At 45.4% G+C, this 18929-nt stretch overlaps 1 protein-coding gene across 1 annotated transcript in view; it reads left to right on the top strand.

Moving 5' to 3' along the window:
- Positions 1–18929, top strand: part of LOC111694436 — a 131129-nt gene that overhangs the window by 13460 nt on the left and 98740 nt on the right. The window contains exon 2 of the mRNA XM_023462632.1: positions 9437–11048. Coding sequence (XP_023318400.1) covers positions 10880–11048 — 169 coding nt within the window. The 5' untranslated portion in view covers positions 9437–10879. The remainder of the gene's footprint in view (positions 1–9436; positions 11049–18929) is intronic.

Raw genomic sequence — 18929 nt, 5'->3', positions numbered from 1 at the left:
GACATATCCCTGGTTTGGTCGAGAGTTAGTAATCTTATCATATTATAGAGAGAACCAACAGCAGCAGCAACGAGTTTCGCTCTCTTGCGTGACTCGTGCAATAATTGACTCTTCTCTCTTCTCTTGCGCGCGTTGATTGGAATGCATGAGCGCAGTGTCTGCGGCGGCGGCGTCGGCACAGCATCGAAGCATAAAGAGCTTCCGTTATATTATAGCCACTTAATGTGCATACGTATATACACGTATGTGCTATGTGGAGCAGCAAAGCCGAAAACCTCGAGGGACTCACGAGCTCGAGCACACAATATAAATATCGACTCGCGATCGTGTATAGAATATACATGTCGTGGTTTGTAAGAGTATGTGTAAGCGAGTACGTATATATAGTTTGCCCAACTCGAGTTACATTCACAAAAGGCCTCAACATTGTCAAGTGGGCAGAGCACTGGGTTAGAGAGAAACCCTCTTATCGGTCATTTCCAAGATGCATTTCTACGTGCGCGCGCGCTCACATACACATACAAGCTCTCGTTGACCAAGTACCCTTTCTTCTCTCTGTCTCTCTCTCTCTCTTTATTCCCATGAGAGAAAACCGTTTGTGTTTTAAGAGATTACCAAGGATTTGATGTGAAACAAAAGAGAGAGCGAGAGAGAAGGAGAGAGAAGGGCTTACTACGAGTCGCCGTAGTCGTAGTCGTGCGAGTGCTTTCTTTGCGGACCATTTCACTCGAGCGGAGGAAATGGCCTTTCTTCGAGTGACTTGCTCGAGCTAAAAAGGTGCGAAATTATTTCGAGTGCTCGGCTTTGTACGCGTGCGTAATGCGTATATATCGTATGGGGGGGTTTACGCGTGACGACGATCGTGCTGATTCGTGTGTGCATGTGCATTTTTTTTTTATTGAGACTTATTAGAGACGAGGCAATTTTTCCCTCGTCACCGCCGCCTATCTCTCAATTTAAATTCCTCGCGCAGTGCAGCTTGCGAGTAGAGAGCTCGTACGTCGCACGCTGCTCAAATTAGTCATTGTCACACCCGGCTTTGTAATTTACACGGGGCCAGAATAAAATTCCTCGACGTGCCGCACGCCGCGCGCGTATCTCGTTCACGCGAGAACGGAAACTCGCATCGCAGCTGAAGTGTATTTTCCCCGGCACAATATGATTGTCGATTTGCCGCGCCGAACGAAATACATTATACACTTCGCTCTCGTACACACGGGCGAACTAGCTTGGTGGCGAAATTTTCCTCGAGACTTTTTTCTTACGCTTCTCGCTCTTGTAGAGGTGCAGATGCTCTCGATACGAATTATTCAGCGAATTTCGCACACGTTTGATGCTAATGCATAATATATGTATTTCGCAATAATACAGCAGTGCGCGTACATATCCGACAAAATTAAAATGCTTCCATCGTAAATTTCCCGTGTTTATCTTTTTGATTAATGGACTTTTTATTCGTCAAAAAAAAAAATTGACATTCATCGAGAGAGTGGAGCTTTCCCCGACGAAAAAGTTTTTCGTTCGTTTTTTTTTTTTTGTATTTTAAATAAAAAACACGAGTAAATCTCTTCTTCCATGAGTGGAAAAAATCCCCCGTCGGAAATATTCACGTGCGCGCATATACTTATATACAATTCACTCGTTCGAAGAAAGCACATACAAGAACGTGGGTAAATATTTATATATTCCCCATCCCCGCGTGTCGCACGCGCGTGAGCAGCTAAAGCTTTATGAAGTACCGCGGCATCTCTCTGCTGCTGCCGCAGCTACCTCGTGCTGCTCTGCTCGGCTCCGCTCGTGAACTCTGCGAGCGACGAGGAGGGTTATATGTACTTTGCGCCCGCAAATATATTGAAAAATGTTCTCTAAATCACGCGCTTGATTTTTATATGTGCGCGCGGAGCACGCGAGGAAACTTTGAGTTCGCTTAGGAAGAGCGACGTTCGCCCGTTGAGTTCAGCCAGTATAGTGCAGGCAGCAGACGCCTTTTAAGAAATTGGTTCAATAAAATGGCTTTTGCCACTCGCTCATGCTCGCTCAAGCTCTCGCGCGCGCATCACGGCGCGTTTTTGTTGTTGCAAGCACACGCATCGGCGGCGCAGCGGCATAGCACTAGGCGACACACCCTCGTAATCTCGACACTTATTCATCAATGCTATCGGCGCGGAAAATTCACTGAATAAATCGAGTTGGCTTACGCGTAACGGGACGTTTAATAGGGTTTTGTTTGGAAACCTATGCCATTCGAATGATATTTAATTTTTTTTCAAACGTATCGCTCGGTTTTTAATGCATTTCTCAGGGCAAAAAAAAATAAATCATATTACAAATGTATGAATTTTAACGTTATGTACTTTTTCGCATTGTTGTCGCGCTGAAAGTGCTTTTGTGAAGATTTGAAAAGTGCGACGTAAATATATATATATATTTTTTTTGTAAAAGCTTGAAAAATATTCAATTTGAATATTGCACGAGGATAAAAATACTCTAAAGTCGAAAAAAAATCGTTTCAAGTTATAGGACATGTATGAGGCATAAGAAAATAATCCGTGCGCTTAATTTTGAAGAGCTCGGCTGGCGAACGACGATATTAAACGCGTGCGAAACTTTTCATTTTAATTCATCAGGTCACGCGAGGATCTGCTCCCTCGCAACGATGCACTTCAAACGAACGACAATACATAGGCAAAAAAGAGAGAGAGAGAGAGGGAGAGAGAGAGAGAGAGTGTGTGAGTGCAGAGAGAGCGGACGAGGCGAGCGAGGGCCATAGCGTCGCCGACCAACTATCGTACGTCGTCCCACGCGCCGCTACTGTTACGATCAATTTGAATCTACAATTTTTCGTGTTTGTTCGGCGTAAATAGAAAGCGACGTGAGCAACCCTATACTCTTTTCTTTCGTTTTTTTGCGTGTATTTGTGTGAGTGTGTGTGGGTACGCGCGCCACCGGCCCTCTGCACGTAGGCGCTATGTGTGTGTTATATCGCTGTTGCTGGTCGAATTGCATTGTGCAAGTTTCGAGTATCCATTAAAGCTTTCTACTTTGTAGAATTACTTTTCTCAACAACCAATGTTCCATAGAGAGAAAAAAGGGAGGGTGGGAGAGAGAGAGAAAGAGAGGCCTGGCTGCCTGGCCACCCGTCTGCCTGCCTGCATCGTACTACTAGCTGCTTTCAAGCAACTTGTAATCGTTACTGCTTCATGAGCGCGAATTCGTTTTATTCGTCCATGAGAAAACTCATGAAAGTGTTCTCTTTCTTGCTTTGAATGGGCCAGAGCTGCGCTGCGCCGAGAAGAGCGAAGCCGAAGGGAGAGGGAGGGGATAGGTATATTTGCGTCCGAAATTATATTTGTGTAGTTTTCAACTCTCTTTGAAAACGATTACGCAACGGGGACGCGGAAGAAAAAGCGACTGTACGCTTCTTTATGTAGGTAACTGGGTCCATTTTATGCGTTTAGCGCTATGTAATCCCTGCGTATACACTTTTCCTCGTTACATAAAACTTCCACTTCTCTCTTTTTTTTTTTTACCCCATTATCAATGCGGAGTCGCGCGCGCACACCCCGGCTTTTCCTCGCACAAATATCAACAATGCCAAAGAAAAAGAGAGCGAGAGAGACGAGGAGGCAAATTGTCAAAAGGAGAGCACTTTGCCTTCTAGGAGCTTCGGCGCGTAATGCGCGCATATATAAAAAAATACCCAAAGCACGCTTAGATCTGGAAGGTGGTAAACGCGGCAGAGCAGAGCAGCGCAGTAGCGAGCGAGCGAGGTTTTTTGTTTTATACCGTAGCGACGAGAAAAGCAGCTCAATACTTCCTCAAAGTGTACGTACCTGCGTGTATGTACGTTAGTATATGTGTCTTTCATGCATTGAGAGCTTTTGGACTTACTATCTGTTGTTGTATGTATACATAATGCGCGCATCGCTTTTGCAGAAAACAGCGAGTCCTAGAGAGCGAGAGAGAGAGAGAGAGAGAGAGAGAGAGGAATCCGGGGGAAACGATGCTGGAGTGCGATACACACGTATATAAACACACACACACACACACATAACGCGCGTGGGCGACATATATAAATTGTATCAGCGGCTCAAAGAGCATTGTTTGCCCAGGCCGCTTATCGCTCCGTTTTCTCTCTCGGGCAAGCGCATAATAGCTCTGGTCCAATGCTATTTGCGTGCATGTGTGCGCACGAGTACACATTCAGCTATGCTATTGAAAATTCACACTCTCGGGCCGGCTTTTGCGTACACACACACACACACACACACACACACACACATATATAGATCGGCTAATGTCTCGAAGGCTGCTTATATTTCTTTTTTTCTTTCGCATATTATAGTAGAGTGTAGCCTATTGTTAGGTCGTGATAAGAGCGAGAGCTAATTTCGTAATTACCAATACATTCGCGAGACTGGGTATGCCTGCTTATTTCGATAAAGGCGGATTGATTTTGAAGTCGTGTTGCTCGCTAGAGAGCGAGTGAAAATTAGCAGTATATAAATGGCCAAGCTGTTACCGCTGCTCTTTTTTTAAAATATATAAGGTGTAAGAAGTTTGCTTTCCCTTTTCTCGTGCAGCGATTTAGACTCGGTCTCGTTACCTTCTCTATCGCTCTCTGAATAAGCGCAACCCCGGTCCCCCATCCATCTACATGCAATATATACTGCGGCAAGAAAAGCCCAGCCCTCGCGCTAAGTGCCCAGGATTGCTGAGACGTAATTTAAGTTGCTTTCAGCGCTGTGGCGACGACGACGACGACGGTCGACTGTATAGCCCTAAGGAAGTCGCCCGTGCAGTTTTCGTCTTACGCGCGCACAAAAGACCCCGTGTGTGTGTTATAACTCCCCCCGAAACTGTTATGCATACATACTGCAGTGCTACTGCTTTCTCTCTCTCTCTCTCTCTCTCTCTCGTCGGTGCAGCGCCTAACAGTTCATTCTGCCTGGGCTAATTTCACACACGAAAGTTGCTGCGTCACTGCAGACATTCGATTAGTCGAACCGACGAGGCCTCTTCTGCCGCCCTTGTTGCATATATGCCAAGCTCCGCTGCACGCATATCGAAAGAGGAGCTCGAAGCGTCGACGAGGAAGAAAAAACATGTCGGGCACCGCAAAAAAAAAAACACGCGGATCCCCATGGCCATTTATTATGTTTTACACACTTGGTATATACTCGATTTCATAAAAATAAATAAACTGCAGCGGCAGTAAGCAGCGGCAGCAGCAGTGCTGGTGGCCGGTATGTGTACATACACACTGCACAGTGTGTGTATAATGCATTACGACCGCAGGCTGCGTTACTCTTGTTCATTTGCGAATGCGAAATATTATATATACGACTGGTATTCGACTTAATATCGAGCTGTACTTATTGCACGCCTAGACTTTGGTCTGCGTGTGGTGCTGCGAGTGTCTGCATCGTATATTATATTGAATGCATGTGCAAATATTTACGCAATCAAATGTCGCTGTGCGCAGAGAAGAAGAAAAAATGCGCGAAAACTAATGATATAAAATTGGATTATTATTTGTGTGAGTAAAACAAACTGGCGTAACAACGGCCTTTCAACGAGAGCTGCGATATTCATATCGGTCGAATTTATATCTTATATATGTTTATACTCTCTCTCTCTCTCCGTGTGTGTCCGTGTGTGCGTAATATACGCCACTACTCTCCACGTGAGCACATAACGCGCAAAAATTCCGCGTGTAATATGTAAATTCTGGTACTCGCATTATAAAAAAATGCTTGGCCCAGTGTATTCTCTCTCTCTCTCTCTCTCTCGTGTGTATATGTGTGTGTGTTATACTTGTGTGTAGCCGCTTAAATTTATACACGACTGTTAAGCTGCTCCATTTTTCTTTTGGCTCAAACAGAATACGGGGTGCGTGCGTGCACTCTTCCGCGCCCGCCTCTGCCTGTCCGTGTACGTGTGTGCGTCGTTTGAACAAATTAAGCGCTTGTACATACATATACATGCACGTGTGGAGAGAGCAGCAGCAGGAGGAGGAGTGAAAGAGCGCAGGAGAGAGAGATAGAAGAAGCAAGAGTAAAAGAGAGAGAGGGAGAAAAAAGGAAAAATCCACTGTAACTACGAAAAAACACCCATAACTACTACCGGAAGCGTCCAATAACGCAGTGGTAGCGATGCGCTATTCATTACTGTCTGTAATTTTCAGCGCTTATATATGCATAGCCAGGGGGCCGGGCTGTAACATACACACTCGCACACCTAACGTCCTTCTCTCTTTCTCTCTTCGCTTCTCTACTGGCGCAGTGTGGCATTTCGTTACGTACGGTCGGGGCTACAAGCGTGCGCCAGTCCGAATAGTTCTCGGCTCGGTGCCACTCTGCACAAACGCGATTTCGCACGCTGCACGAGAGACGACCACGACGAATGGCGCAAAAAACGTAGTGTGCGTGTAAACACGCAACGCAGAGATAGAGGGTCGAACGCACGTAAGAGCTGCTAAACGACGGGAAAAAAAGAGAGATAGGAAAAAAAACAACGACCGCCCAAATCTGTAAAACACGTGGGTGCGCTTGTATACGCGCGCTATTAATACGATCGAACGCACAGCAAGTGACACGCCGTTAAGTTGTACAGATACTGCTGCATTCTGCTCGTTCTTCGCTCATCTCTTTCTTTTTCTCTTTTCACCCCGAGATTTGAAGCTCCATTAGCAGGAGCAGCAGCAGCAGCAGCAGCAGTAGCAGCGGAGGCAGTAGTAGCGAACGAAAACGAACTTTCTAATTGTTGGATATTATAGACGCTCCTGGCAGCAGTAGCTAAGCACATACACATTTACAGTATGTAGCAGCAGTAGCTTGCACTGAGGGAGCAGTAGTAGCAACTATAGCAGTGGTGTCGGTGGTGTAGCCGCAGGCTTTTAGCGTTCAGCTCTGAGCGAGAGCGCGTTACCTAGTGTAGCTTGCAACTCTCGCAGGCAGCAGCATATACCCATTTACCATCTTTTTAAGAGGATTGCTTTACTTTTCCTACTTAGCCGCATCGTAGAATTATTCACGTTGTTCACCGGCAGAAAGAGAAAAGAGAGGGCAAAATAGGTACGACGAGGAGATAACGCGGTTCCGCCTCGTTAAAACTGTTCTTCAGCTCGTTGTAAACATAAAATTTTATTATATTATTATGAGCATTATCTCATCCACTCACTCCCCCCCCCCCTCTCTCCCTCCTCCTCCTTATCCCTCATGCGTATGCTCGCCTCCGCAGTACACCCACCATCACCCGCACTCCTGATAAATATCGTGTACACTCGTATATTTTTCCGCCCAATATCATATTATATGTATTATAGAGCTTAAGGCAGTAATTCATAAAACAAACACACGCGTACACAACAACAGCAGCAGCAATAATTAGGCATTATTAACGCTGGGATCTAAGTGATTCTTAATACGCGCATACCGGCGGACCGATCAATTTACGAGCTTTAAAACCCCAGCAGCCGAAGCAACATATACGGCCCTCTCGATAGATGATGAAATTAAGCGCCACCATAATTTCATATAAAGCGAAACCTGCGATCGCGTTCGCGTATCGTTTCGCGTCGTCGTATTTTTGCCTCGTGTCTCCCTCGCTTTGTATCTCTGAATTAACGTCGAACGTGCTATTAATTTTATCGTTTCCCTCTCTCTCTCTTTTCCAGCAGCTTTTCTTACTACTCTCGCGGGGTATATATATATATATATGCGATAGATTTTCTATCTGGAATACAACACAAAAGCGTAAAGACGAGCTTTAATGGATCTCGAAACGTCCACTATCATCGCGAAAGAGAGTAGTAGTAGTAGTAATAGTAGTATAGAGCTGCATCGGCGTATATATGGATAAATCGAGCTCTGCTTCCTCGCGCGCAGCAGCCTCTCAGAGAAGAATAAAGCAAAAAAGCACGAGCAGAGCACAGTGCGCATACAGCCCAAGAGTAAAAAAAGAACAGCAACAGTAAAGCAAAAAAACGAGGAGGGAGTCGGCAAGAAAAGAAAAGTGCAATTTCCTGCCATCCAGAGCCCATACATACGTATATGTGGCCGCGTATCTATATATTGTGGCATGTGTATGCCTTATATACGTATATAACGTGTGTCTATGTACAAGACGTATATATAGTCAGTGCCGGAGAAGCACCTCGTGCTACGGCTTTTTATACTCTTAGACACGCATACATTGATGCATTCTCCCTCTCTTTCGGTCTCTCTCTCTCTCTCTCTCTATCTCTCTTTGCGGCTGGATGTGCACTCACTTACTTCTTCAGGTTAGCCGAGTAAAAGCAATCGCTATTGATTAGTAGCCGGCCGGCCGGAATATATATTTTTTCGCTTTCTTTAACCATCCTTGCAACTCCTCCTCCTTTTCTTCCTGCTGCTTCTGGTACTTTTACTGCGTTATCCAGCAATGCACTGGATTGCACGAGGATCGTCCTACGTGTATATGTGTGTGTATAGAAGAAGGCTAAAAGAAAACGCGATTCCAGCGAGTATCCTAGGCGCACTTCAGCCGACGCTTGAATAGAGAAAAAGTGTAGAAAGAGAGAAAAAGAAGGAAGGAGAATTGGAAAAGCTAGGCAACGTACCGAGCAGGAAAAAAAGAAAGAGAGAGAGAGAGAAAAAAGTTTACCTCGCATCCCTATTGGAATATTGGCCGCAATCGGGGAGCTCTGCGCACCGATACGAGAAAATATGTGTGTGCGCGTGTGCATGTTCTCGCGCGCAATGCAGCACTGAGGAAAAGTAAAAAAAAAAGAACGAGCCAAACCGCGAAGTGAAATGAAAAAAACAAACCCGCAGAAGGGGGAATGGAAAGGAGAGAAGTAAGTAGCCACGGGAGAGATTTACTATGCTCTATACGCACATATACACAGATCTCTACACGCAGGAGCTTCTAAACGATATCTATTGCGTGTGCGGGTTTTCTTTCTTCCTCGCCCGTGTTTGTGTGTATCTAGGATATAGGATATATAGAGCGTATATGGAGAGAATCGAGAGAAGGAGCGAGGCAATACATACGTGAGAAAAGAGATAAAAAATACATGTTCGAAGAGCATCAAACGTGTCGGAGGTAAAGAAAGCAATAAATCCGAGCGATCCGTGCGTGCATTTTCTGGTAGCCTGCGAGAAGAGAGTGAGAAAGAGGGAACAGGTAGCGAAAAAATACAGATTATCAGTTAAAACCTTGATCGTTCGTCGCGCTCTTATACGCGCGCTGTGTTTATACACGTATCTGAGAAATGGCTTGACGAAAAAAAAAAAAAAAAAACAAGTTGTAATTGTATGCATGCGTATATTTTGTGTGTGCGAGAATCGCAGCGAATATTTATAAGCCTATAACTATACCTTTGAATAATTTTCATCCTTTCACATGCGAATTCGTGCGTAATTAAAGTTGTTCTTTTCATTTTCTGTTACAGGTTTACCGAGGCATCACGGCAGAACAGCAAAAGTGACTATTAAGCATCGCACAGTTCGCGCTCGTGAGCATCCCCAAAGCTTTACGTAAACGCGCCAGACTTTGATGTTGAAAGAAAAAAGGCGTGACTCTCGCGGCAGCAGTAGCAGCATCGATGATATTCGCCGTCGTCGTTCTTGCTGAAGAGAGCCCGGCAACGCAGGCAGCAACACAGAGAGAATTATTGTGAACACTTTAAAGTGAGAAAAAGGAGGAATATCTCTCTCTCCCTTTCTCGGGCTCACGCACAAAGAGGAGGTGTACATTTTCGCTCTGAAGGAAAGTGGCGTTATAGAATCCTCGAAGAGAAAGAGATTTGTGATTTATCGCCGTTCGTTTAAGCGGCTTCCTATTTTTTCCTTCTACGCATCTCTCCAGCAGTAGCAGCAGTAATAGTAGAACAACTCGTGCACACAGAGCTCGCTCGCAAATCAACAACAAGAAGAAGGCAGAAAAGGAAGCGCGCAACAACAGTCGAGCGCGTGTCGGCGCCGAGGCTCCACGCGAAGAAGATGAAAGGAAGAAAATAAATACATTTCTGTCTGACTACTCCGTTACTTTAGCGCGACAGCAGTGGCAATCACATTTATGCGTCTGATAGCGTATACAGCATGCCCGCCCGCTCGCCTGCAGCGTCGTCGAGTGATAGGGTGAAGACCCAAAGAGCAAAGTAGTCGCAGGAAGAAGGACTATTCACATCAACGCACACGACGGCTACGGTGACGACGACGACCGTGCAGCGAACGGAGAGGAGAGAGGGTAGAGAGAGAGGAGCGACTGTCACTTGCCGAGGACATACACGTACACACACACGTATGCAGCAAGCAGTACACACTACACGTCAAGTTGCAAGCTCTAGCTAGACACTGAGTGTACTTTTATCCTCCTCCTTCTCTCGCCCTCTACCACCACCACCCCCCGCGCTTTTGCCGGCGAAGAAGGTGAACGCGCGCTTAAATCGCGCTCGCCCGACTCTCTATCTCGAGTGCCGAATGCTGCGTAAGGGCTCTGTGTAAGGAGCGCGAGAGAAAAAAAGCAACGACGTACGTAGACAAAAGGAGCTCGAGCGAGCGAGAGAGGAATAAAAAGCAACAAAAACAACAACAACAACAAACTGCAGACGCAACGGCACATCAGAAGTGGTGGGAGGAAAAGAAGAGCGGAGAGAGACACTGACGCGTGTGTGACGTGAAGTGACGCGTCGTCGAGGCGACGGGGCTGCTGCGACGCCTCGACGTCGCTACTGCACCCCCCTGCCGCGCTAGCGAGCGACAACAACGGCGAGACATATTTTCTTCTCTCGTCGCGCGCATATATACAACACACTTGTAGGTACACCTACACCTACAGACACATCGAAATCGCGTAGTGCTCGCGAGAATAAATACATACAGTGATATAGCTAATGCACGCGAGTGCGCAAACTTGCGGGAGGATGCCGGGTGCAAAAATCATGGATAAGCGAGCGGGAGCGGCGGCAGTTTTTCAAGCGCGTCGGTGGCTACTCGCGCTGATTCTCCTGACCGTAGCCTCGAGCACGCTCGTCCGGGCCAAGATTACCAATGAGGAGATAGGTAAGTGCTGCTATAAATTCTCTCTTTCTCTCTTGCGCGCGTGCATCGCACAAGTGTGCGCATATATACATATATCTACATGTGCTATGTACATATCCTCACATACTGACTGACTTTGTATATACGTAGCCTTTTCTTACGTCTGAGCCGTATAAAGGTAGATATAGCCACCCCCCGAGAAGGTAGCCACCGTTGAATGGGCGAGATCTAATGCCCGAGTGCTTAGAAAGTAAATTCACCCTAATATCGTTGGTGGCCTCTGGAGGGATAACTCACTCCTGAGAGTTACTTGCTGCCACTGCTACTGCACACGGTGAGCGCGCTGCGTATATATATATATATAATGTGTATTAGAGCCCAAAGAGCCAAGGAACGCGTGCTAGATCTCGCCTCTCCTACTCGGACAGAGAAGGTGGATGCTTTTATCTTAGGTTCACTGGCGCGTTAATTTCGTAGAATCAAATTGGATTCGTGGATTTTCGGACCTCCGAGTGCGAGAGAGAGAGAGAGCCGGCGAGAAAGAGAGAAAGAAAGAAAAGCTCCGGTGCAAGAGTACGTATACGACGCGAAGCGGGAGATGCAGCGGCGAGAAGTAGCAGCAGCAGCAGCAGCGAGAGTTGATTCTAAGCATGCAGAGCCAGAAGCGTCGTTTCATTTTACGACTTCTGTTTTATTGCTTCATACGCGCCGAGTCGTTTATGCGCTTGTACTACTATCCCTTCTTCCGATTTACTTGGCTGCTGCTTCTTTTTCTTTTCACTCCCTTTTCACTCGAGTAACATCGGACTCTGCGGCTCTTTTGTTTTTCTTTTCTTCCGTCCTGGCGCGCGCGCGTTAAACAACAAACCTGTTACAATATCGTCGTCGCGCGCTATCTACTGCCACTGTTTAATGGCGTCTGCAACAGAAACAGCAGCAGCGACAGGGCGCGTAGCGCAATGTAAATGCAGCAGAGAATACATATAGAGTCAAGCATTCGGAAAAGACGGATTAATTAAGATATCCATAGGATTGCAGAATGCCAACTATTGTAGTAGATATCGCATTGCCTTGGCCGGAGTTACGATTGCGTTCTCTCTCTCTCTCTCTCTCTCTCTCTCTCTCTCTCTCTCTCTCTCTCTCTCTCTCTGGCTTTCGGATCCGCACGATCGCGGGGATAAGCCAAAGCAGAACGAGAAGAGAGAAAGAGCAAAGAGGAAGAGCGAAAGAAGCAGTTGTAGCGAGAGGATTATTCGTAAGAATTAAAGCGCGTTAAGTGTGTATTATCGTACTCGGATGATTATCATCCATTAAAATACTACTCTGTATTACACGGCTCGATGCCTGTCAAAATTATACATGTAATTGTCGCGCGCGCCGAGTATTTCCGAGAAATCCCTTTGTACGCAACGAGAGCGATTATAATCCGAAAATTGGTAAATTAAAATCATTCGCCAGATTAAAAGAGCCATCGTTTTACGACTCGCGCGATTCTTTGCTCGAATGTAACGACGTTAATAGCTGAATCATCTCGCGCATCGTATCACACACAAATACACACGCACACATATTGCACACGTACGGAGCAACACTTGTTTGTAGATATTATATATAGGTGTACGCTACTCTGCGAGCGAGTAAATCGCGAGAAAGTCAACCTAATCCTTGCTTATACGCGTTTCCGTTTCTGCGGCGCGTATATTACGCAACAAGCTGCGAGGCATTTCGAGGATCTTCGTTTACACGGATCAACGATCTTATCTACTGCCTGGCGTTGGTGCTGCTGCTGCAGCCTCCGCATCTGTTCATCCTATCCGAGCTCTTGCCCCGGTAATGTATATATAGTTGCACACATACAGGCTTATACACTAACACACACAGAGGAGGACTTTGGCGTAGCCACCAAAGTAGCTGCCTCAGGACATTAATTGAAATTTACTTACTTCGTTCCACACACTGGCCGAGCAGAACTCGCTCTCGCTCTCTCTCTCTCACTCTGAGCGTTGTTTTTTACCACTGGCTTCTGGCAAAGTTCGTATTGTTTCTGTCCGCGTTGCTGTTTGTATCCTGTTGACGTTCAGCTTAATTAGTTCGCCTCTCTCTCTCTCTCACTCACTCTCGCTTCCTCTTTCTATCTCTGCGTCCTGCTCTCTCGGCCAGCCTCGCCGGTAGTGCACTCTCGGTCACTTTCAGCTAGCGCCGACCCGAGATTGCTATTAGAGCATCCAACCTTCCACCTTCGCTTTCCCGCACTGTTTTACCTGTTTATCCCTAAAACTATGACCGTATATTACTTCTTATTTATTTTTTGGGCGTGCTCGAAGATTATATTTTCACACACACGCGCGCGCGCGCGTATAATACGTCGAGGAATGCCAACCAACACACACGGGGTATTAAATTTTGTAATCTGCAACGGACTCCTTTTGCCGCTCTGCTCTCTCTCTCTCTCTCTCTCACTCACTCAATGCGAATTTCCATTTTGATGGATAATTTTACGCCAGGATAAAATTATTATGTAGCCGTCGTTGACTATTTGATTATCATCTCTCTCTCTTTCTCTCTGTCTCTATCTCTCCCTCGCAGCGTCAAATTCCTACGTATTCATCATCACACACGAGTAATACTCGCGCGACACAGCCAAGCCCAGATAGTGTCGACGAGAAATGCGCGCGCATTTATACAGATATGAATTCTGGAACACGTTCCGACAAAATATCCACACGCTGGCGGCGTATACGGTGTATATTGTAATGAATTTTCTTTAATTTCGACTAAATGCACATACACGTGGAGAGTTAATGTCGTGTGCGCGTGTGTGTACGTGTCTATGTCTATATACAAGTGCAAGTGTGTATTTTTAGGCTCATTCGCCATATGATTAATAACAATCCCGGCGCCGAAAATTCCCCCAGTACCGCAGAGCTCGCAACTAGTTTTGAAGGAAGCTGCCGCTGCGCTGCATGCGCCGCAGTAATTTCGCGACTCGCATTCTCGACTCGACGCGAAGCTGCTGCTGCTACATACACGTATATAAAGTCGGATAGTTAAACAATGAGTACATCAAGTGAATTTCGCCCTGGCGCTCGTATTTTCGACTTTAATTTTCATCGCTCTCTGGCCTCTCTGCGCTCGAGCTGGCCTCCTCTCTTTTGCCAAGCCCTCTACTGCGCACGAGAATATTGCGCTCGCTTACGGTACATAAAAATCAGCGGCTCATCTTTTGCCCGCGCGTACACACGTAGCATATAATATACCCTTTTCCGTCGTCGCGATGATCCGTATACGTGTTGGCGCATATCTGACGAAATTCACAAGTGCAGCCTGCACGCACGCGTCAACGCGCGCTACGTATATGTATAGCTCGAGAGAGAGACAAGCTTGCAGCACACCGTGCGTATAAGCATAAACTCCTTTATCGCTCGCTCGCGCGCCTTTCTCTCTCGAACAAATTAAGCCGTCTGTCTCCCTCTCGCCGAGGCTTTTCTCTTGCTCTCTCTCTTAGCTACGTGTACGCATAATACATTGCATCTCGTTTTCCCGAGCACTTATACATCTATGTGGTACACGCTGCGCGCATAGGGTGGTTGCGCTGGTACGCAACGGCAGAAGGAAGAGGAATAATAAGAGGACACCGCAGAAAGGAGAAAGCAGCAGCAGCAGCAACATTGTCGTTATCGCGGAAAGTGCTTTTTACCCTTTCTCCCGGCATGTATAAGGCAAGAGAGAGAGAGAGGCAAAAGTCTGTGCCAAATCGTACAGAGCAAGTGTATACGTACATTTTCTCTCCCCGGTACCGACTACCACTGCCGCGCTGTATTTTCTTCACTTACTGATGCTTTTTCTCTCTGTCTTTCTCTCCCTCTTGCCTATGTAGTATATCGAGGCCGGCATTATACACGCCGCATAAATAATATTCTTCTTCCTCCGAGTGCGCGCAGCCTTGGCGGCGTCGTCGTCGCCGTCGTTAGTTACAGACAATAATGCGCGCGATTTTCCTCGCTGCGAATTTCTTATTTTTTTACTTCTTTTTCATTCTACTACTACTACAACTACTACCTACCCACCTTATACCTACGCCGCAACACGACGCAGCAAAAAAGAAAAGCAACGCCGAAGCTAGTAGCATAAATTGTCTAGCGTTGGATTGAATTGCATCGATTTGCGCGCAGGTACGAGCTGAGCTGCAACAGCAGCAGCCGAGGCTTGATTGCTTTGACAGTAGGAGGATTGACGTTTTTCTCTCGTTGCCGACTCTCAAGTGACATTTCGTTATTGAAATGCATCAAAATGCGCGCGAGATATTTCGAGTCACATGATACCAGAGAAAGAAAAATCTTTTTTCTCCACTTTTTTTTTTATTCCTCACCCTGTACATGAACGATGCCGCCACTGCTGCTGCGCTTACAATGAAAAGAAATATTCGCAGCGCCGCTCAAAATGCTTTTGAGTGCGCGCATGTATATTTTAAATTCTCCGGTTGGAAATTTGCGACCGGAGAAATATAGATATAAAGAGATAAGCTATAGACGAGAGGAGTAGAGAAGAGAAGTGGCCTCTAAACCGACGTAACTTTCGGCTGTATTATTAAAGCAGTCGGAAAGCATGAAGAATCGCGCGCTCGCGAGCGAAAATATTATGTAGCCCATTGTGCGTATCATGATACCTGGCCTCCTCTTAGCAACCGTAATGAAAAAATTACTCCGTAAAGTCTAGTCTCTGCTGCTGCTGCTGTGCCCTATCGCTCATCGCTTGCGCGCGCGCACACACACGCGCGCGTATACATAACACAGAGCATACTTTTGAGTCTCGCTCGTCATATTTAACTTTACTGCCAGAGCGACTTGAAATTTCGAAAAGTTTCCCCGTCGTAGAATTTCATTTTGTGTTTTTAATTAAACATTTTCCTCTCTACGCGCTGTTAGCTGACCCAGAGTGCGCCAGTCAGGCACATGTATACCCAGTTTCTCTCTCTCTGTATTTCTCTCCCTGTGCATTTGAGTATGCAATTTTTCCAATTACTTGCTGTTGAACGAGAAGAACGATGGGGTACAAGCACGACGCGCAGCTTTAAAAATTAGAAAATTCTTTGAAATCCTGCACTGCGCCGTGAAACAGAAACGACGAATGGGAGTGAAAGAGAGACAAAAGCTTAAAAAGATGTCATTAAAGCTCGACGATGGTGGATTTCCTATTTCGTGTGTTCAGAGTTACAAAAGCGAACTCACACACACATACATACGCTAGAGAGATTACGATTGATGTAATAGTCTTCTTGGCAAGGTCGGAGATTTTATTTCTTCTATCCGACCTGGCACACACACCCTCATATTACATGATACGCAAAAAGCATTGCGCGAAAAGAGAGAATAGCTCGATTCAACACTCTTATTACATCGATCGTAAAATTTCAGCCGGGCGTACATTTAGCTTACGTACATAAAAATAGGGTAATTGAATGCACTGTGCGAAGAAACACGTGCGTATGTGTACGAGAGCGAATAAAAATAGGTTATTCCAAAGTCAAACGTACAAGCTCATTTGTCTGTTATATATGTTATATATATATGTACGTTACGAAGCCTCAGCACAACGAGAAATAGAGAGAAAGAGAGAGAAGAAGGAAGGTTATTTGCGCGGCGACAAAGAGCTCTCGAAAAATAAAGAGTTCGGAAGACGGAAATTAACGGCGAGAGTGTCTCATTAACTTTCAACCGGAGCGAAGCTCTTGACACTATATTATAGTATGTATGTGTGTATATAAACGTATATTTTTTTTATATACGTGCACCCAACGTGTATGTGTGCTCGAGGATTTTTTGCCGTTCGGACTGAATTTCAACTTGGTGCTTTTTTCAAAAGGGCACAGAGAGTAAGATTCGAATTCGAGCAAATATATACCCAAGCTCGAGAGTTGAAATAATGGATACATTTCTCGGATCGAAAAGCGAGAGGTCAATTGATTCTTCCCTCGCGGCAAACTTCGAGCTGGTCTTGAAACGCATCGAGATTTTTTTCACGCGCTTCGTACAAAGCACACCCCAGGGAAAAGAACTCGGAAGAAAAAATCGCGTCACTTGTACTGAGCGCACTGCACACACCTATATATATACCTATACACCCACACCCACATCCACCCTCACACGCACTCTTGACCTTAAACGTTTTGATTCTCTATCGTTTCTCTCTCTCTCTCTCTCTCTCTCTCTCTCTCACCCGTCGGTCGGTCGGTGCATTGATTAAACTGACTTTCGAGATTTCAATGGAGAGAGATTCTACCCGAGATACGTATACTCGAAAACCGATGCCACTACCGCCCGAGCTTCGACATATATATAATCGCTGGAAATCGGGCGCTTATATTGAATCTCCGAGAAACGGGAGATTTTCCCGATTACCCTGCTTGAGATATATAGAGAATGGAGAGCGAGGAAAAAAGTTACTTTTAAATGCTATATTATTAATAATTTTTTTTATTTCATCCATTTTCTATCTGATTTTCTTTTTTTTTTTTTTTTGATCTATTTGAAAGATGTGCTTTTTGACGCATGGCCAATATCCTGACTCTGCTTCGAAATACGACTCTGAAGTAAAATAACGTTACCAAATTGAATGTCTTGCCGAGCGCAAACTGCTTACAAAACTTTTCTTTCATCAAAACTTTCATAACACTTGATTCCGTCTTCTACTTCTTGCTTCTCGCGCACTTTTTTTTATTTATCAAAACAATATTCGTCCTTGGAAGTCCGAGCTATGCACGCGGGCGTATATTTTTCAAGAGACATGAAAAAAAAGGCACGATTCGCGCCCGGACTTGAAAAGGAAGAGCGAGCAATTTTAATGATGGAAGCTCCAGTGATGCTAATTAAAAAACATTCCTCTTTCAAAAAGCGTAAAAACAGAGACTCTTGGTCGGTCTTTGGCTTGTATGAAGCCATTTCACTTGCCTCTATCTCTGTCCGTCCGTCTTTTTTTCTCTCTCTTTTTCGCTTCATCCAATAACAATCGAGTGCAATACACCCTCTATTTATCAGCGGTAATTTTTTCTTGCTTCATACCATAAAAGTTCGGTTTTCATTTGTAAATTTTACAGCATCGGCGTTACGTTATCTTCGTGCCGCGCACCGAGAAAATCAGGCGTAATCCTATATCGTTTCATTAAACTGACTCTGGCTCGCGCGCTTTTTTTCTCTCTTATATGCCATTTCCAACTAATTTTACGAAGCAGATCATCCGGTCGATTGAATCGGACCGCACGAATGAAAAATTTTCTCCAGCGCCTGAATGAGCAGGAAAAAAACACGGAAATAAAAGGTTGAAAAAAAAAAAACATTATTGCAGTAAGAGAGATAAAAACCTTGAAACGTTATTGCAGTATAGGATAGCGCACACGCGTTATGGTATGGGTTGCTCGTACACCCGACTGTTTTGCAGTCAAATCGAGTGTGAAGGGCTGCTGCTGCTCCAGCTCCAGCTGCACCGAGGAACTAATTTTTTTCTTCTCTATTTTTCCCCGGCGCTATTGGAGCACCTATGCTGTAGAACCTGTCGTTCAAATACAACGCGTACAACCGTATTTACTCGCGTGAAGGATATCAAATTTTTCTCTCTCTCTCTGACTTTTTTCTCTTCGCTTCGGTAATAATTGCTCAACGTTTACCTTGTAAGCTGTATATAATGCATTTGTGCGATAGCTGAAACAATCGTTCGCGAATGAATATCTTCTCATTCGTTTCAATTTTTTCGCCTCTCGCGCGGCCGAGCTCTGTGTGAGGGGGGTATACTAGCTGCGAATGAGCTTAACGTAAATCACAATCCAATTGTGTTCTCCTGCGCGGTATATAGTATATTATATACCTGGCCGCCTCGGCGCTGCAGATCTCGGCAGCAGTAAAATGTCAT

The sequence above is a fragment of the Trichogramma pretiosum genome, unplaced genomic scaffold (genome assembly GCF_000599845.2).
Source record: "Trichogramma pretiosum strain Unisexual culture from Peru unplaced genomic scaffold, Tpre_2.0 scaffold11, whole genome shotgun sequence".
NCBI classification, from domain to species: Eukaryota; Metazoa; Arthropoda; class Insecta; order Hymenoptera; family Trichogrammatidae; genus Trichogramma; species Trichogramma pretiosum.
Note: the sequence above shows the minus strand (reverse complement) of the source record. Positions and strands in the feature narration are given on the sequence as shown.